The following is a 22,220-nucleotide window of genomic DNA, read 5'->3' on the forward strand; positions in this document are numbered from 1 at the left end:
TTACTGAGTGTGGTACGGATTAAGTTACTGACAAGGTACGTGGTGAGTGTGGTACGGATTAAGTTACTGACAAGGTACGTGGTGAGTGTGGTACGGATTAAGTTACTGACAAGGTACGTGGTGAGTGTGGTACGGATTAAGTTACTGACAAGGTACGTGGTGAGTGTGGTACGGATTAAGTTACTGACAAGGTACGTGGTGAGTGTGGTACGGATTAAGTTACTGACAAGGTACGTGGTGAGTCTGGTACGGATTAAGTTACTGACAAGGTACGTGGTGAGTCTGGTACGGATTAAGTTACTGACAAGGTACGTGGTGAGTCTGGTACGGATTAAGTTACTGACAAGGTACGTGGTGAGTGTGGTACGGATTAAGTTACTGACAAGGTACGTGGTGAGTGTGGTACGGATTAAGTTACTGACAAGGTACGTGGTGAGTGTGGTACGGATTAAGTTACTGACAAGGTACGTGGTGAGTGTGGTACGGATTAAGTTACTAGTCTGGTACGGATTAAGTTACTGACAAGGTACGTGGTGAGTCTACGGATTAAGTTACTGACAAGGTACGTGGTGAGTCTGGTAAGGATTAAGTTACTGACAAGGTACGTGGTGAGTCTGGTACGGATTAAGTTACTGACAAGGTACGTGGTGAGTCTGGTACGGATTCCGTTACTGACAAGGTACGTCGTGAGTCTGGTAAGGATTAAGTTATTGACAAGGTACGTGGTGAGTCTGGTACGGATTAAGTTACTGACGAGGTACGTGGTGAGTCTGGTAGGGATTAAGTTACTGACAAGATTGGTGATAAGTTACTGATAGGACTCATGTACTTGGTGAGTCTGACATCTTGTAGATCATTGACAAGGTATGTTGTAATATTCGGCATGGATTAGATAAACTGACGGTATACATCTACATTGTTGTAGTTGAAATCAAATAAATTAGCAAGACTTTTGTAGAAATTAAAATCCATTTAAGGTCTTTGATTTATGAATGCAAAATCCTTACAACATTGACATCAACATGTCTATAATTGTTGATGGTTTCATGATTTCTATGCCTGTTTTATTTTCTTAGATGTCCATGGAGGTCAAAGCTCACTTGAGTTCGTTCCGACACAAACTGGTGAATGAAGAGGATTCAGTGATATTTATATGGCTGCATAAAAGAATTATTCTGATGGAAAGTGTTAACTAGAGATTTGAAAGTGTTTATATATTATTGCATTATTGTTAATAAAAACCGGGGACAGTGTCGCCTTCTGTGTGCAAAATGCGTCACCTGTAAGATGAAGAGTCTATTGAACCGGTTACAACGTCACTTGTAGAAGATAACGCCACCTGTCGGACATTAAGACATGAGTAAGTTGTAACGAGGTTAACGTCACGCGCCGGATATTACGCCACCTATCGGATAAAAATCCAAATCTGAGCTGTAGCGTCACCCGACGATTATAATGCCACCTGTTACTGACAGTAATATGGCATTTCAGAAATAAGTAAGATGTAAAGACTTCCGTCGAGGATAACGCCGCCTATGGGATGTAACGCCACCTGGTGGTTGCAGTGTTGAGTGGTATTGTCAACAGAATCCCCAATAGATATGAAAGGCCGCATCACTCTCCGGAGGGTATATATCCCTTCTGCCGTGTTTATTCTCTGTATCATTATACAGCTACGCATCCTTTTTGTTGGTACGTACATTCGTTATTTTAAGGCCTGCTTGCTTGAGTTATACAAAAAAGATATCTTTAATAATCTTATCAGGCAGCAACACGAGCGATAAAGATCTATTTCTGGTCCTTGCTCATCGGAAAATTATATCGTTCAGAATATGTTATCCTTTATCCTATCAAATGTCGAATATCTATATTAAAATTCCATATTTCTCACTTTTCAACTTGTTTCATATCTCCAAATTTCCGATAACCTAAAAAAAAACTTTTTTACTTCCTGAATCTATAAAAAACATAGAAAATTATTTTTATCAAATACTTACATACAGATCTGTATTTGCTAATGTTACGTAAATCCGTCTTTTTCTATAAATGTAACTGCAATGGTTACTTAGTTTGCACGATATTTTAACAGACGTAAAAAGTTACCGGAAGTTAGTGTAATATGCTTAAAATATTTTGTGTATTTCTTTACTTATTTTTGAATTAAATTTCGTTTATGTAGTACCTACGCTTTCATTTATATATTGTTTTCTTTTTGCACTTTTTAGTGCCATCAGACAAAGAAAACAAGATCTGCAATGAAAAGAATTCCGTCCCGAGGAAAGTAACTCCGAGAACCATAACAACCAATGTAAGAATTTCTTTTATTTCAGACATCCATGTTAAACACTGCAAAATCATATCAGGGTCCAGCTCTCGTGGTTTCATAAGAAATGTACATTCTGACGGCATTCGATTTTATGGATAAATCTTCCTTGATAAACCCATTAGTACTATAACTTATCTGTTTATCATTTCGTCTCTCTTTTGGATTTAGATTACCCACAGGTAAAACGAAAATAAATCACCCACGAAAATAAACGATTTTACAGTAAATGATATTGTTCGGCACTCGCTAGATACAAAAGTTGTTTTAAAAGTTTGTTTGAAAAACTTGAAGCTGATCCGTCAAATTAAGCTTATGTTTGTTTTCATAACCTTCTCTTTTGACGAATACACAACATGCCATTTTCTATCCCGAAGAATTGAAACTTGTGTTAAAATCCTGTCGATTTCCTGTCAGTTCCCCGTAGAAAAGTATTGACTTCATAAATATATAAATAATTATGTCTATCTGAAATCTAAAGATGATTATAGAACTATATTGCACATTTACAATACACTCTCCTCATATATGACACAAAAATGTTTCACAGATAATCCCGTACATCCTCAATACTTCAGAGATTCCGCTCACTATCGCTCATGATATTTAAAAGCAATTCAATGAAAATGTGGAAAATTGCTTTACCCTTAAACTGGAAGTCAGACGAAAAGCAAAAACAGGCGTGCTTTTATCTGGTTGGTTAAAACTTTATTTTTGGCAAGTTGCATTTCAGATCATTAATATATAAGCTTGTTAAGTGTGTTTAAATTATTAAAGACTTTTAGCATGCTTGTATTTCACCATAAATGTTTTGAAAAGGAAACTTCGTTTTCAGCCACTTTAAATTTCCTCAAAATTAACTAGAAAAAAAAATCTCGATGGTATCGATAACTTGTCTTTTATATGTTTAAAACTGTTTATTTGTCCTTTAGAAGATATGTCACTTTTTTAGAAACGGTCTAAAGCATTTGTATTTGAAGCTGTTTAACTTTTCAGAAACGGTCTTTAGAATATGTATTTGAAGCTATTTAACTTTTCAGAAACGGTCTTTAGAATTTGTATTTGAAGCTATTTAACTTTTCAGAAACGGTCTTTAGAATTTGTATATGAAGCTGTTTATTTGTCCTTTGGGAGATATTTAACTTTTTAGAAATGTAATGCATATTTTGAGATATTTCTGTTGTATATTTGAAGTTGCCAAATGTATATGTTTAAAACTGTTTCACGTGTGTTTGAAACTATCTATCAAAATTATTGTATTGATATCTTTTAGACTGCCATGACGGATATCATCTATAAAGAATGGTTATCCGAATTCAAGAATCCTCTGACTGGGGTGAAAATGTCCAAAAATATTACTAATTTTCTGACGACTGGACTCACTATGGTCAAGAACAGTTCTCTCTCATACGAATACTTCTCCGAACAAAGCAAGCCAAGTAAGTAATATATTGAAACCCATTCTAGTCAAGATACGAAAAAGTACAGTCAAGCCTTTCACTGATCAAGACAGAGAACGTGACAAAGTGCACAGCTGACAAAAGCTTGTACAAAAAAAATTACCATCTTTATTTGAGAATAAATGGAATGCATTCATTAACGATGTTTAGTTTTGTGAAAGTTGATATGTCTGTTAGATTCTTATTTTCTCTATCGTCAAAGTTGAAATCAAATCGCGAAAATATATGTCTTGAAATAATGTCCGTGAATAAAGTATATAAAAATATATTTATATATAAAATATATTTCCCACTTTCGTTTAATATCCTTGCATATGGTTTCCATATCTTTATTATGTTGTGCTTCAAAAATAATGAAAATGTGCGTTTTTAATTATGTTTATACAATGGCTCCCTCCAAACGAATGTTAAAGTTATACTGACAGTACTATCCTTCATTAAATCAACAAAAGACTCAAACCTAGTTATCGGACAACCACGGCAACCAGAACTTCCCCTTTTATCTCTTCCCTCGTCTTCTTTCATTCTCTGTGATACGTAGGATAGTAATAATTGATATTGAGTACTAGTGTATATTTTTTTAAATTGTGCCATCACGTGTTATCTGGAGTTATTGTGTATTTTAATGTTGGGAGAGGGTCTAGTAAATTGCAAGAGCTTGTGCCCAATACCTTTGATATATTGACAATAAAGATGTGTTTCAATGATCCCTGTATAGTAACACAATGTGAGACGATGATTTGGATTTTCATCCATGTTTTTTCCTGAAAATCTAAATGTAATTCTCAGTGTATGCATTATTATTCACTTTCTCCAAAACTCTGAAAATTTCCCATAACGATAATGAGCCAGAATCATATTATCTTTTACCAGGGTTTGTCAGTATAGGGATATTGGTCACCGAGATTGGTCAAATACAAAACACTTTCAAGACAATGGACACCCTTCTGGAGGAAAACGCCGGTGAAGATAGGAAAAAGTTCCTTATCGTTCTAGAACTATCCATGCGGGACGCTGACCTCGGGTTAAGCGTTTTTAGTGACGTCATGAAACGTTACGCTGATTTTTATGAGACAGGTCATGTCCATATTGTCCTCGGACCAGCAGATCTCTATCATCGACATGGTCTTCCGACGGAAACGGACGCTGACATGCGTAAGGAGATTATCGATAACGCGTTACTGTTTTTGTATTCTAGATTCTTAGCTACGTATTTCGTCCAGTTAGAGCCGGGTATAGTCTGTGAACGGTACGTTGTTCGAAATATCTTAAGGATAGCCAGAGCCCAGAAAGGTGTGTGGTTCGGAGTAGATTTCGGACATTTTGGATTCATAGGAACCTTGTTTCATTCTGCATTTCTTCAGAGTATGGCAGAATATTTAGCTTCACGATTTAGGATTGAAAACATTAACGTGCTTCTACGTCAGTTGTATCAAACAATTTCTAAAAAGTCTGTTACATTCATGAATTCGTCACCCTGTCTACACCACGATATCAATCGGCTGAAGAGCAGGTTTCTTTTCGACAGGGGAAATAACACCAACTTGTTAAAGGGAGACAATCCATTGGCGAAAATCGAGACATCAATGTCAATGTTTCAGGACAATTCTCCGAAGAAAGCTTATGATAATGACAATACAACGTTTTTCTGGGCAACATCTTTAAGATTAGGGGATTATTTTAGATTAAAATTCAACTCAACCGTAAACATATCTCGTGTAATTGTAATCTCCGGAGGGGAAAATGATGAGAAGGATAGATTATTATCCGGATATCTTCGTGTAGGGGCGAGTAACCCCCCTTGCTTGAATCTCATCCGGAGGGGTGTGTTTGTTCGAGGATACGTTGACACAATAGAACAAGGTATTAGTGATTTCCCCCCTGACGTAAACTGTCTGTCTATTGACGTCACACGCCCCCAACGGCAGTGGCTTGTCATAAGAGACATCAAAATTTTTGTGCGGAAACCGAATACTTGATTTTTTTTCCGGTTCGGAATTTAGAATAACACGGTGCTTATCAATTACATGTATTTAAAAGTTAAAAAAAAAAACTTTGATGTTGTGATTGATTTTCTTCAAATTTTTAATTCATTTAAATTGTTTGTTCCGTATTTTTATTAGAATTTTATATTAAAGTTTAAATCAATTGGTATTGCTCTGTTCTTATTATCATATATGAAGAAATTTGCTGTTAGATGTATACATCACCATCGGTCATAAGTATATCAGGGTCAACGTGGAACTCAAATCAATCCAATATGTCAAGTGTCACTATGGTGATATAATAATCGGGTAAATTCGTTAAACATCGGACAATTCCGATGTGTTTTCGGGATTGTTACCACTGCGCCACCCAACCACCTATGAACGTGTATAAAACTAAGAGTGTTGTCATTAGATTTTAAGTAAGAAAAAAGTCATTATATAAGTTTATTCGTTTTTTTTTTTGCAAACACCGATTAAAAACACTATTCCAAATTTTCATTTTTTTACTTTGCCTTCAAGGTGTAGAAAATCTTGATATTCAGGTGTTCGAGACAATTAATCCCCTCCCATATCCATATGGTGCCTTCTTGCTGCCCTTTAAATAGTCCAATACTGGCTTATTTACGTGAATACAGTCAAATATGTCTTTTGGCCACCAGCATATAAAGGTCATAGGTCAATATGACTACATCCCTTTTCTGATCCGAAGCACGAATCAGATTGAAGAATTTCCGGGTCAATATTTACCGGGCGTCAAACTTACCTGACACCAGGAAATCCAAACATTGTTCATTTTTGTTTTGTTTTGTTTTTCCTTCCAATATGGCTGTAAATTGATGTATATATCTATTCCCATTTTTAAAATATCTAATGAAAGTTTGATCTCGAAATATATTTTTACGATTGTGGGTTATTGAGATAAGTAAGCATGCTACTACAGATATTTGCTATCGAATACTAAAGCATTTACCAAGAGGGGTTATTCGATTTGAAAAGACTTTTGTTTCAAACATATTGAACTGCTACAATTTGATTTTTTATCAGAGCATTCGTGTTCAAGCTAAAACTAGTCTCATTACCCGTTGTTTCTATGATACTAGAGCGACACGTAATCTTCTAGGATAGGCAAACAAAGTCAGAACTTGAAATTATATATGAATTTTAAATAGGAAGGTAGCTCTCCCTGGATTAATAAATTAGTAAATATTTTCTTTCTTATATCCACCACAGATTATCACTAACGTTGGAAAACAACATGTAATTGTTTATACAGCGAAACCGTAAATCATTGATTTCCTTTTTCGAACTGGAAGATTCCTAGCTCATAGCACTATTGAAATTATCAATAACAGTTCTAGCTAGGGAAATATAATCTCTCGAGGCAAAGCTGAAATCGATCAAATATGATAATTTCATTTCTGTTGATTAATTTTTTTCATCCAGAACGTTCATTAGAGGATGATATCATTCCCAAGGGCATTTCCACATGAAGATGAAAATCTATTTATGAAAATTTCTATTTTAATATTTCATTACCTCAAACTATGAATTTCCACTGAAAATGAAAAAAATTCACATAGTATATTCAGGTAATATTTCCATGCCTTTTGTTTTGAAGTCTTTGAACTGTAGTCGATATCCGTTTCTTTGTCACATGGAAAATTGTGTTTAAATACGAATGAAATCTGCGATCAGACTTAAGTGAGATCAACTTCTCGATTACAAAGATACAAGGAATGGTGATTGACATATGGAGCAGGCCATTGTTGTCAAAGATTGCCGGATATCAATGTTTGATTATTCACATACAGGATTAATGTGATACTTGAAAATACGAAAATATTATGGAAAAGAAAATTAATTGAATGCTGGTTTTTCTGACGAATAAAATAACATATAAACATAAAATCAATTTTCAAGATAATTAACAATAAAGTTTAGTTTTTTGAAAAAGTTATAGATATGTACACAATTCTACCTTTAAGAGCCTATACAATTGAAGGGTCAACCTTATAGTGACCATTAAATTCTTTAGAATACCCCTGTTTCTGCTATCAAACCGTATAACCTGAGAAATTTTAATTTATTAGGATTTAATAGGATAATAGTGAACGCAGGTATTTCTGCCTCTGTATTCACATCAGTACAATGTATTATTAATATAATCATAATATTAGACTAGATATAAGACGATGTATGATCGTACTTCAGTTCAAGATCTTTCCAGAAATCGTCTAGGTGTTTTTTTCAAAATCATGAACGTTAAGTGATGAAATTACCCATTAAGGGGGACTATTCCAAATATCAATTATTCTTTGAGTAAAATAATGTTTTCTGTTACTATGTCCACGAGTTTTTCCTTGCGCTGCAGGGTCGAACATTCCCTCCACCAGCTTTGGATCAAATATCCCATTCATGAACTTAAACACGTTTATCATATCTCCACGTAGACGCCTGTATATCAAGGTTGGGAGATTCAAACGGCGTAGCCTCTCATTGTAGCTTAAAGTTTTAAAAACTCTGATAGATTAATGCAGATGTCATTCCGATGAATTTAATGTCTTCGGATTTTAGCATTTACTGTAAACGTTAGACGCTTTTTTAAAAATCCACTTTTATCTTGTAAAATGCCGACATATTGGTAAAACTTGTTCTGTACCTATATCTGTTTCCTAATATCACTTAATTGCTATGGAAAACTTTTCCCCAGATGTCCACTACTAAGTAGTGACATTTTTTTTCATTAGAAATTGGGCGCAATGACGTCATAATCGATATGTTTTGTAAAATAAAAAATAAATAACTTTTCTCAGGAAACATCGTTTTCTTTAAAGTCAACTTCCGGTTTTCGGTAGAGGTCAAAGGTCAAAGATTTCCCTCAATTTCTCAAGGACTAGAGGCAAGATATTAAAAATTTGAGATGTTCAGATAATTTCTTGTCAAGCTTGTTAATATAAATGACCTTGACATAATTTTAGGTCACAGAGGTCAATTGTGTCACAATCTTAAAATAGTGCTTTCTCAATATTCAAGCGGCTCATGATACTGAAATTTTGCCTGTTACGTACTTTACAAATAAACAATCAGAAACTGTACAGTCTAGAGTCTAGGGTCGTAGATATGTGATATATTAATAGAAAGAACGTTTGGCTATCATATATATGGAAACCATAGACCTTAATATAAGATGTTGACCTAACAGTGCAGGACTGAAACATGAGAAGGAAATAAGCTGTAGTTTCGTCAGTTCTCTCCCTTTAATTAGAATGTACAATACTGAGGTGGACTAATTTTAAAATGTTCTAGTTTATCCGAGACAATTAATATAGATAGATACACATCAATGTTAAATAGTTTAGATTTCACTATGTACTGCAATGGAGAGAGGAGGATGTTCAGGGGAGACAAGTGCGTGTTATTCATAAATAAGAACAAAACATAAAAAAAAATAAATTTACAAATCATCACGTTAAAAGAATTAGAAACACATGTCTTCATTTATATCTACACACTTCAAATTACTGAATTATAGCATAAATAAATACTCTTATTATGCATGTGAGTTCTAATTATTCAAGATATGTAACATGTAATTAATCAGAAATGTTTTGTAGATATGCTATTTTAAAACAAAGGACAGTTCAAAGTTTTCTGCAAGAGACATCTTCAAATAATAGCATCTTTTCAGTCAAGGTTATAATGTATCTTTGGACGAACCTAGTTTTCTCCTCCATTCGGAAAATGCACGAGAGGTGTACAGTTTGAGGTGGCTATAGCAATTAACATAAAACTTCAGTTTTCCTGACTTTCAGGAGGATAAAATCTACCAGCCATCTATTTTACCAAGTGTGTATTCTGTAAGTGTATCTGCAACAATCACTGGTGAGCTTACAATTCTATACAAGGGCATACTGTCAGCAAATAGCTAAGTAGTCGTTCCTATATCATTTAAAGCGAAAGCGCCTAAAATAGATCCTTGCGGACAACAGCTGAAAGATCAAGTCAATTTGACGTTTAACCACCTTTTTTACTAAATTTATGTGGGTACGATGTCAAGATCAATATTTAAATGTTACCATCCGATAACACCCATGACACCGCAGCACTTAAAAGGAGGAGAGGAGACCGTTGTTCATCTTCGGAATTTTTAATGACGAAACTAAAGTTGGACCCCGAGTTTTAAGACTTGTTCCGAATCTTTAGGATAATATAGGAGTTATCTCCCTTCTAGTATAAAATAACTAGAATGAAGGTATGAAAATTATGAAATATAAGAATGAATGTGGGGTGTAACCAATTCCGAATTTTCTCTGGTAACATAAACCATTTCAATAAATTTCCACAAAGTCAAAGTTAGATAGTTTCAAGATCAGATCATGATGCCAAAATCCATTTCTGCTAATAACACAGAAAACCCTACTAATTTTTTTACCTGTATCTGATGCTGATGTTTTGTCAGTGTGATTGAAGGAAACTGTTTTCGAGGCGACTTTCCAGTCCTAAAGACCGACAGATTTGGAAGCAAGAGAGAATTTTTAAGTATTACTCTGCTTGCACACACATCGTTCAACAAGCATGCCAACTAGAGATTGTAAAAGAATAGATTTTTAATTTGGTTTTGGTTATTTTTTTCATATCCTTATAAACAGGTGAAGCATTTACCTGTTTCCAAAGTTTATGATCCATAGCAGATAGGAAATTAATAAATATCTCACTCAAGGGATCAATAATTATATATATAATCTGACATTTACAAGACCAGATCCACGGCTTTAGAACCGTCTAAATTATTCATGATGTCACGTCTATACGAGAAATTACAATGTCGGCTAAACGCCTGTTGATTTTGCTTGACATGTTGGCAGCATTAGAGTCCTAGATAGTAGCTTGGGACATATATATAGTTATCTTTAAATACATGGTATTGTTGTGAGAATAAAAACTCAAATATGTAAGGTTATCGAAAAGTTGACAGGTTTCAAACGAGTTAGAATTTTATTGTCGTTTCAGTATTTTGGCTTCGTTCCAAATAGTCTCAGTGTCTGGAGGCTAAATTTGGCTATATTGCTTGAGCTGTTCTTGGAGATCACACCTATATAAATTACTTCTATTTAAAATAATATTTTTTCGTTGTATTTAACCCATGCCGTAAACCCCCTGAGGATGGGGAACAGAATTTTTATTCCTTCAGGTATTGATGCTAGCGACCACATTTAGTTAGAATGGGTTCAGTGGTTCTTAAGAAGAACATAAAAGATGTGAAAAGTTACTGGACGTCACATGACGAACAAAAGGCTCAATTAACCCTGGTATTGTATTCAGACTATGATAAAGTGATAAGACTTCGGAAATAGAATGTTTCCATGTTATAGGAAAAGTTGATACAGGAACCAAACCAAAGGGTTTTCTCCCAGCGTTATCGATATTGAAACAAACTCGGAGACTGGATAGTATTAGGAAACATTTATTGAAAGTTGAAACAAAACATAAGCAATACATTATCAAGATGCGCATTTATATGGGAAATGACCATAGCTTCCTTAGAAATCATTAAATTCAATATATTCTTTATCTAGATATCATTATCTTAATTTAAATCGTGAATATCATATACATGTATAAGTATTAAAATTCAACAAATATCGAAACATCACATATCATGTCAATCTCCCTTTCCGTTTCGAGTTACGTAAACATTTTAATGTATGCAATTTCACCTCGACATACTGCCGCTCGCTAGCGGACGCGACAACTTCGATATAAGGACATTCATTGATCGTTGCTTGCTTCAATTGCCATCCTGTTTCTAGTCAAATATATCACGATTATCCATCCAAATATTTGTTGAAACTTTCTGTGTTATATCTGATTCCGAATCAGTATCGAAACATAATATTCACTTACAAGTATTTTGTATAATCGTATATGTCGTGGGAAGAATAGAACAGTGTAGTTTGTGTATGAAATAGACATATGATTGCAACAACAAAAAATCTTTGGAATTATGCTGTTTCTTAAGAAAACATCTTTGTGTCATATTAAATAGATAAATAAAGTTCAAGTATGAATCTTCACAAGAAATAAACTAAATACAAATACATGTAGTCAATTTTGTGGAAGTCAGATTAATTTTTACTGTTACTGTAAAATAATTAATTTTAGTTGGGATTATTTTTTGTGATTTCGCGGGTACTCTTAATCCGTGAATCATTTTGTCCATAAACTAGTATAAGCAGACATAAAAAGCTATAGATATCCACGAAATGAAGTGTCCATGAAATGGTACTTCTTTTTTAAAAAATGGACGAATATGGAACCCACGAAAAAATATAGTTTTACAGTATCATTAATTTTGTCAACGGCAGGAAACATTGTTACAGTTAAAACATAAAATTAGTCAACAATAACGACAAATAACAAAGTAATAATGATAACGATTATACAAAAATGTATTTACATAAACAATCTGATTTCATTTGGAATGTATTTATCTATGGAAATGATTCAGCTTTTTCACGATTATGCTTAATATTGGATCATGTATCTTTTTGTGATTAAGCTTGTTATGGTATAAATTGTTAGCTGATCTAGAATTATTCTTTTTTATCTTTTTTTATTTGGTAGTTTAATCTATCTTGTATAACCCACGAAACTCTTTCATTTGTAACAGTATTTAAAAACATCCCAATTTGTCACATAAATATACATTCTCTTTAAATTTACTGATTCTTACAAAAAGATATGAAAAGTTAACGTAAATAATGATATTCCAGAAGTAAATATGAGAGGGTTTCTTTCGACAAAAGAAAATATGTCGGTATGTATTTGTGACCTTGTCTTCATACAATAAACAAAGTTCTATATCAGCTGTAGTAATTCTGTTTTGACGCTGAATGTTGTAGGAGAGTCTGTGTTTCGGGAAGAATCTTGATGGAATAACATGTCACAGAGAATATTTACTGTGATTCCTTAAAGAAAACATATTTCATAAATCTTTTTCACATATGGTAGGTAGACTTTGTTAATCCTAGTCTCCGTACAAAGTGATTAATGGACACTTCCGGTTTTCGAAACAGGTACACCCGGTTTATTAAACAAATATTTACCTTCTTTTCTTACAAAACTGAAATTTTTTAGATGTATCAGTTTTTGATTTTATGGTGAATTACAGACTGGTTTTTACAAATGACCTCGATTTGAATGTCACCAATTTCTTTCCACAAATCAGCTCGAGGTCACTATTCAGATCATCCCGATGTCCGTTTCGTATAAACATTTCCCCTTTAATCCGGCTCTCTGACAATCCGGTCATTGTAACGGATATTGGCACTTGGTGATCAAAGTTTACTACTGGAAACGGTTGTTATTTTGAGGTCTAATTGGATTAAAGCTCCGAAAAAAATATCAAAATACAGAAATAATAAATAGAACAATTATCCATTTCATGACTCAGTAAAAAGTACATCCCTTAGTAAAACCGCGAAGATCAATCTATGAAAAATTTGTTTTAACATTATTTATACTCTGAATTGCACTTTCTCACTTTATCTCTGAACACTGCAATTTCCAAGCATAATTTGGGAAACATAAAGCATAATGAACGATATCATATTTTCATAGAAGTGAAGGAATAAAAATATGGACACATCTTTAGTCCAATTTCGCGGATTTCTCACACACGTAGTGTCTTAGAAACGTACACACTTCGTCATCCCATTGAAAACCGTGATGGACGAACAATTGGAGACAGTCTTGTTCACCTTGGAAACTGTTTGGCTCACTCTGGTGCCAGAACACCGGTCCAATTTCCTTCTGGGTTTCATGCCATTCCCACACACCCTCATTCCGGAGGTCCGATCCTCCCAGCCAATAACCATCGTAAGGTCCGCCATCTAGGAAATTGCAATTATTTTACTTTGTTACAAAGAGATAACTTAATAAATAGATATATGAAAAAAAAACCCAAAAAGATAAGAGCAAGTTGAAAAATATGAAACTTCATTTGATATTTGGAATCAAGTATTATTTTGATAATATTTTATTACATACCTACTCTGTTATTTATGTAATAACACTCTGCATGACCTAGCATTGCTTGCCTGAAGATTTATTTTGTTTCCTTAAATTTTGACGTACTTGTAATAACTTCATGACGTCATATGCATTGTGACGTCACCCAAAAATAGATTGAAGGATAATATCACCGATTAAGATTTAACACCCGTCCAATAATAGGAATATTTCACGATTTTTTGCAAAAAGTTCTAAGCAATATAACGAACAGGATATTTAAGTCGTTTCCATAACACAAGAGATTTATGCAAAAAATCTTCAGAATCACTCGAATCTCGGTGAATTGAAAAAAAATATATATCCGACAGGTTTCATAAATCTCATATGAATATGTGTGTGTGTGATGGTGTAGCGGTGTGTGTGTGTATGTGTTTGTTTGTGTTCGTTTGTGTGTGTGAACATAAAATTCATGAAAAGATCAAGTATATCTGCTATTTTTCATAAAAACAAAAGCGAACGTGAAGAGATTCGATATTGTATGTTGTTCTACTAATTTGTATCAGACATTTGTTTTTGCAGATCCTTAATTTCCCCATTTCAAAGTGAAGTTGACATGTCCTTTAAAGTTAATGATCAATAGTGTAAGGCGTGGGAGTGAAACCAAGTCACGCCGGACTAATCGATCACTGCAATTCATCTTCTATCTAAAACTAATGGTTAAAGAAATTTATAAACGAGATTGTAAGACCGGAACAATTGCCTTGAGACGAGAGCGATGACGTCTGAAGTTGATGGTGAAATTATTTGTGTCAATTATTTCGGGAGGTCGCTTGTTTAAACTTACACTTTTATTGCTTAAAAAGAAATAAAAGCACACCCTCTCGTGTTTGAGTTTATCAATCAAACACAATTTTTTGTTTTGTTTTTGTGAGGATAACACATCGAAATTGAGAAGTAATGCTTTAACTGATTACTGTTCGCTTGATCGGAGAAATCAGTCGACCAGAGGTTCATTTTGAATCTACTCCACCCATAGAATGTATGAGAACACAATTACAGTGTTTAAACTTAATTGACATCGAGCTGCTTAAATAAGAAAATAAATTGAACATCATACAGTAAGTACAGAAAGGTGAATCCCTTTCCGTGAAAGCATAGATCTCGCTTTACTTATATTGTAGGAAATGAAGTTTAAAACGTAATTTTTTTTATTCAATATTAACAAAATACTTTTTATGAAAAATCACACTTTTCTCGTAGAATTTCCTCAGTCACTTACTATGTTTCAACAATTTAGGCTATAAACTTCACTGACGCGACTTGGAATGACAAAACATCTCTATGAAAGTATAATTATTTGTTTTGCTACATGCAGTATCGCCTGTGTGTTTTGTTGTACAGTTCTAGTTTTGTTTCTATGAGCAAATATGCTAATTCGGTTTTAGTATACTATTTGGATATTGCAAAAGCCCACACTGAAGACATTCAAGTGAACAGCACCTTACAAGATTTTAAAGTTAGGTCAAGTAGAGCCACATAAGAAGTTAAACTGTAACATACAGTTGATTCGTCCTTCTAGGACTTGTCTGTAACTTCAGGAGTTGAAGCAATGAAATGTAGGAACGTACTGAGGAAATTTGGTCTAAAATGTTATAACATAGATTAGGAGGTGTACCAATCCCATAGTTCAATAAATGTCATACTTAACGATATGGGATGACTTTAAAAATATGTTGATCGAGAAATTGCATAACCTCGACATTTAGCTACAAGGTCTATATCGTGACATTTGTGATAAGCCTTACCTACATGAGTGAAATTCACCTAACTTATTAACAACCAGGTCGAAATGCTTATGAATACAGTAGGTATCGCAGGAATAATTCTGTGCATTTTTAATGCAAATATTCCAAAGTCATCGAATGGAGATGATTGTGAACATTCCTAGCTTTCCATTTATTTCCATTAGATTTTATTTTTCCGATATCACAAGACCATTCGAAATTCCAGTACTTAATTCACATAAATATTGATAGAGGTTTTCCTATCTTACAAGATAACGGTTTGGCACGCTTGATGCGTCCACCAGATAATACTAAATAATACAACGTTTGTTTGATGGATTCATCGCCACATAAACTGTACGAGTCATTTTAAGTGCTCTCCTTTAAGCAGCTGGTAGATTACGCATTGAAAATCGTGCGGGCGTACCATCGCATGCCATTCAGGAAAAATCAAGGTAAAATGTTTAGTCCAGACACAACCTAAGACCTGCAGGGTCTATGATCGCAGCTTCCCGAAAAACACTAACTTTCCTGAGTATGGATCGAACCACACAGCTCGGAGCTTTATTTGATGTTGCTATGTTCAAAGTTCAAATTTCAACCTACTGAACTATTTATAGTTGGTATTATTGCAATACAAGGCATGGTATTCATTATGTCATTACTCTGCAGGTGAGGTGTAATAATTGTAAATACCGTGCCCACCACTGCATGATCGTAAGAGGCGACTAATCTTGGAATCTATAATTTCTACAGTATATTTCGGTGTGGTAGTACTATAAAGTTGGTTTCAGTTCCGCACTGTCACAAGTATGCTGACAAGAATATATTGGAACCTTACAAAAACACACACATGCAACTCTCGCACTCACATCGCATACATCAGGAATCTGCCTTATATAACCATGGCTGCTGAGAGGTCGTTAAACAAAATACTTAGGAATCCTACCAATCATCGTATCTAGTTGTATATGTAGTTAAAGGACTGATTTAGAAACGGTCAGGCCATAATTGGAAAAACCCTGCCTCACTCTAGTGGAAAATAATAATATTTTCTTTAGAGCCACAGAAACGGTAGTAAGCTTGTTTAATCCCAGTGCCCAGTTGTGATTAATAAGAATCTGCAGACAAACTTTCAATTCTATTTCAGATTAATCTCTTGGAGCAATCAGCGTAAAACAGATCGTAACTTTACCTTGGGAGTGGACGGGGGTATTCGTGTCTCTGTTTTAAAAATTAGAAAACATACAGTAGAGCCAAACAATGAATTAACCTGCATCATGTAGATGTTTCTTCCTTCAAAGACTTGTCAGAGAGGGCATACATTTTAAAGCCTGGTTGGCGACTGAGGAAAATTCAAAGCGATCAAATGAAATGTTAAAACCTAGACGAAAATGTGGAAAATCTCCGTAATTCCATATATTTTTTTATATATCTCAAAACAAATAATAAATACATGTGTATATTCTGAACTGTGTCACTATTCTACACGTAGCATGCAGTTTACAGCAAACATCGAGAAATAAAAGCCCATCAGCATGTGTCTCACCTGCAATCTCGAAATTTGTACAAAAGACACATACGTGAATAAGTACCTACTAATACATTTAGAGTTTGGAACAAAGCAATGTTGGTTAAATATAGATTGAAAAGAAGACGTTTTGATTTTTAATATACAACTGTGTAACAAAAGGGGTTGGTGAACTTCTTGCTACAAAGATAATGTCAAGGACAAAAGACGGATACGACTAATTAATTATCTTAATCAAGCACTACATTACTAGGTCATAATACGGTCACTTACCTGTGCAATAAATCACAGGTAAATATACGGTCCTTAGCAACAAACGAATATGATATCTATCGGTTGATCAAACACGCCCTGCTTTGTCAGGCGATGCCTTTGTCAATGTGATATATATACGTCTAGTGTCATATTTGTCATTTTATCGAGTGATCTTTAAAGAATATGATAATTGTACATAAAAGAATTGTAAAACATAAGTATAAAATTACATACATGATAAAACCTGTATTTATTTAGTCACCGTAATTGTTTTTGTAGTAGAGAATCTTAATGTCATTTATGTCTGGTTGTATATATACATATATTCATAAATCACTCAAACCAGTGACAAATCATATAAATTTCCTTACAGACTTTTTTTTACACAAACCGTAAAACGATATCAGATATTGACCCACGAGGTTCATTTTGGTTATAGGTAAATATTTGTAGTTTTCCACGGCAAATTCCTCTATATTTTCGGCTCTAAACCCAAAATGTCGATTAATTTCATAATCATCGATGCTTAATGATTTAAAGAGAACGTTATGTGCCGAGTGACTAAATATTCTGAACCATGACTCTATTCAAATCTGTTACTGTGAAAACATTAATTTTCGTGTGTCAGTTTTATTGTTTAGTGTTAGCAATCTGAATCCACAAAAAAAATTTGTCCACTGTCAGAATTGGTAATAAGTAGATCCATTGAACTGTAATTATCCACAAAAAATAAAGTAACCGCGAAAGGTTTTTAAGCCAGGAAAATGAATTCCCACAATAACATATAATTTTACAGTAAGATAAAAGATGTGTTTACCGTTTCTATTCCTCGCTGTGTTTTCTACGAAGCGGTTTTCCTCTGTCGTATAAATCCTGGCTAAATGTCCACCCATGTTATGGCATTGTGTCTGTAACGTGAAGAATGACATTCAAAATCTTAAAAAGTATCAGCACCATATTTCATGTCAGTAAGCTACCATTCCGAAATGAACAGAAATAAAATAATTTTCCTTTTAAAGAATAATATTTAACATACATAGATTGTAACAAAATGATATATCATGCAGATATCATTTCCGTTTTTGTGGGTTTTTTTATATAAGGAAGCAATTATTCAATTTCAAGTCTTTGAAGATAGGCGGGGAATTAGCAATAGACATTTTCTTTTATTTCATACTAAAACTAATTGATGCATGTCGTTTTATTTGCGAAGAGGTTGCATTCTGTTCGTTTTGTTGAAGTATTGACACTTTTATCCCGTTATAGAGCTGAAGAGTCTTAGAAGGGAGATAACTGTGTAGTGTACCGTATCTATAACATGTCTCTCGGTACATGAAAACCTACACATGTAAATGTATAATCGATGGCTAGACATTTTCCTGGATTGTTTATAAATATATGTTGTTATAATGTTATAATAAAGAGAGCTACTGTAGTTTTAATTAATCAACCTTTATTAAACGATGTATTTTATAGTTGTGATGTTTTATAACCAATATGTGATGTTTCCCGAGTTATCTGTCGCAGTGATTAATATTATCATATATAGAGGCTCTTGCATGCTATATCTGTATGATAAATAGAATCTTATACTTGTGTATTTCTTTACATTACTTATACATCGATATATCCTTCCTACATTACCTTAAATTGTGTATAAATGTGTTCACGGTTACGATAAATCTAGTTTGTTTCATACTTGTGTATTTCATTTCTATTAGTTTATAAATTATCTGCTGTCACAGTAAGACGGGATTATAAAAATTCATTTTATGAATTGTTCCAGAGAGTGGTTACTTGCACAAAAACCTTTAGTAATATCTTTGCTGCTTTAATCTTAATGCAGACAGTTTCCATTTGAAACGAGTTTTATTTCTTTTTTCTAGCGACCCTCTGGCAAGCGAAAAGCGTGACGGATTCCATCAGTTACATGCCGTATGGAAACAAATTTAAGATCCTTTGTATCACATGATCGAGTTTGCAATCAAATATGCTAGCAAACGAATATTTCTACCTTAAAATTGAAGTCATGTTCATTTTATATGTATTGTCGTCATGCTTACGTCACAGTGTCATCTGTAAATGTGTGACACCATCCCATTTCTCAAGTGACGTCAAAAAAATCAATATCACACATGTGTAATACGCAAAAATATTGAATTGGCATATTCACTGAAAAACAAGGCAGTGATGTGATAACTTCACGTGTTTTTTTCCTGAAAGCTTAATAAGACTGTACAGTTTCTTGATTTACAAGAATTTGTATAATTATCATATTTTAATACTTGATAATTAATTAACTAATAATTAATACAATTATGATTTTTTTTTCATTGTTTATCGGGAATTCAAATTTTACTATGATTTTTTGTTGTATACTCACCAATGCGGACCGCCAGGTTCTTTTGTCGCTGCTAAAGTAATAACAGTCTCGTTGAAACCTAATCCATCCCATTTCACATGCTTCCGACGGTGGTGCTTCCACCGGTACGGGCGTTGGCGAAGTCTTCACTACTCCAGGGGTTGGACTGGCTGTACTTGTCGGGATATCCATATTGAAAGGTATATCAGCTGATGTAATTATCTTTGGACCTTTAAACAAAAAATTAGAATATTAAAGATAATTATAACGATGTTTGATGTAAGACAATTCATTATTTTTAAAACCAGAAACAAAAAATAGCTCTCGACTTGACATAGAAATTAGATTTCTAAATTTTAGATTCAATAATTCAACTATATAACTATACATTGTCTTCATTATTTTACGTTTTGAAATTTTCCTATTATCTACTGTTATCAGTATAGAAATCATATTGTATGTATAAATCATCGGCTTTTGATGAAACGAAACTTAAAAGACTCTTTTGATCCCCCCCCCCCCCCCCCCCCCCCCCCCCCCCCCCCCCCCCCCCCCCCCCCCCCCCCCCCCCCCCCCCCCCCCCCCCCCCCCCCCCCCCGCCCCCGCCCCCCCCCCCCCCCCCCCCCTCCTATTTTTCAAACCTTGGTAAGCAAACATAAAGATTAATAACATTTCAAATGAAATGAAAACAAATTTAAGATACTTTTTAACGCATAATTAAAAAAAAAGTAAAATTTTGACTGAATTTTAAGGAAAAACGTGGAGGACAAAATCAAACGGAGACAGTCATTTTTTGCACCATTTTGAATTCATGGCGAAGCGTTATTACACAAATCACATATAAGCCAAGTATGACATGGACGAATTCACTGGACAATATTTGGGTTATGTTATATACATACGTATAGTTACATGTTATATGCTCCACCTTCCAAAGCCATTTTTTAAAAAAAGTTTGATATATCAAACAACCAAATTTCACAAACATATCTATGGACATACAGATGACCTTAAACCACAGTTTGTCAACTTGCTCGGCAGCATGTCGACATAATAACCATAATAATTGCTTCTCTGTGCTTCTCGCTTTCTACCTAAAATGTTTCATTCTTAAATAAAGATTTGCATTATTATTTGTGTGTTTTTGGGGGGGGGGGGGGAGGGGGGCGCTAGGGAAGGGATGGGGGCTAGAGAAGGGAAGAGGGGCTCAGTTTTCAGATTTCTTTCTAAACGCACATGAGGGTCAATATTACATATAATATACATGACAGACAAGGTAAAAATAGACCAGGGATGAAAATTGATGTATATTGGTTGAAGACCTACTTTGGTATGATGAATCCAAATGTTTGGATTGTGTGTCGACATTAACTAACTGATCAGGACGACCTACATAAGCTTTATGTTTACGATGTCATCTGTCTCGTCCTTTCTTACATCTTCATCGCTTATAGTTTGTGGCATATGGCAAACTACATCGCACCTGTAGTAGTCTCAATCGATGATTGATCATTCACGGTGATAAAAATGTCTCGTTAGTTGATAAAGTGAACGTCGATGTCACAGCTGGATGACTCTCTTACTTTAAACAATAAAGATCACCATTGTTCCTGTACATTTGTCTTCCTCTTATCTCAAGCGATTTGGGAATAATTTTTTTCTAAACATGTTTATTATAAAAGTCTTATGCATAAAGTTTGATGTAAAACAATAGCTTGTCTTAGTCTGATATACAATGTATTTTCTTTATAGAATTGCTTATATCCATTAAAACGAAAAATAATTTTGTCTAGGTTTCATAAAATAGAGAAATGGTGTAAAGATATGTTAAGGATAATATATCGTATGTGATTAAGATACAGATGTGACCTGGCGAGTCGTTTTATATTATTTGTTTGCTGGAGTTATCGCCCAATATACAATCATGATCATTTCATTGCGTAGTCTCCTTGTGGTAACTGGTAGTTACCTCACTGAACAACATACAGGAGGCAGGCGATCAAAAACAGTCAGGATAAAGTGTATTGTCCAAGGGCACAACAACCAAAGCACAGACCACCAGGGGTTGTAAAAGTCAAACCACACCTCAGATCTTCATCCAAGATTTTGTAGGCTAACTTTGTACCGACTGAGTTTCCGAGAACCCCTTGTTTTTATGTGATAATGATACGGTAAAATGTCATATTTATTACAATAGCCGGAATTCGGTAGAATAACGTTGGTGAAGATCAAGAACAATGTTGGAGTATTTATTTGACATGCTAAATGACCTCTATAACAGCCGTCCTGCCTTTCGATAGACGAGAAAACACGCGAAAAAGTAGAACATGATAAATAAACCTTCTGGAAGAGTATCAGCGGTCTGGTAATATCTATTTTTTAAACCTACTGGAGGAGTATTAGTGGATTTCTTAATATAGTGTTAATCAAATAATAATAAAAAAAACCTACTGGAGAAAGATGGTTTTCGGGACATAGATTTATACTATTGAAACCTATTGGAA

The 22,220-nt window shown here is 34.2% G+C and overlaps 2 protein-coding genes across 2 annotated transcripts; one reads left to right on the forward strand and one right to left on the reverse strand.

Annotated features, from left to right (window-relative positions):
* The first annotated feature begins 1,601 nt into the window (after positions 1-1,601).
* LOC132563822 (alpha-1,3-mannosyl-glycoprotein 4-beta-N-acetylglucosaminyltransferase C-like) lies at positions 1,602-5,762 on the forward strand. Its single transcript, XM_060228577.1, has 4 exons — positions 1,602-1,692; positions 2,226-2,308; positions 3,597-3,762; positions 4,657-5,762. Exons 1-4 carry the CDS (start codon positions 1,602-1,604, stop codon positions 5,760-5,762), a joined length of 1,446 nt encoding a protein of 481 aa, XP_060084560.1.
* Positions 5,763-13,421: 7,659 nt separating this feature from the next.
* On the reverse strand, positions 13,422-19,908 carry LOC132563804 (perlucin-like protein). Its single transcript, XM_060228555.1, has 3 exons — positions 19,738-19,908; positions 18,172-18,262; positions 13,422-13,663 (listed from the first exon to the last, which is right to left on the reverse strand). The coding sequence occupies exons 1-3, from the start codon at positions 19,906-19,908 to the stop codon at positions 13,422-13,424; spliced, it is 504 nt and encodes a 167-aa protein (XP_060084538.1).
* Positions 19,909-22,220: the final 2,312 nt, after the last annotated feature.

This window comes from Ylistrum balloti, unplaced genomic scaffold, assembly GCF_031769215.1.
Source record: "Ylistrum balloti isolate Yb309-2 unplaced genomic scaffold, AGI_CSIRO_Ybal_v1 Utg371872, whole genome shotgun sequence".
Taxonomy (NCBI): Eukaryota; Metazoa; Mollusca; class Bivalvia; order Pectinida; family Pectinidae; genus Ylistrum; species Ylistrum balloti.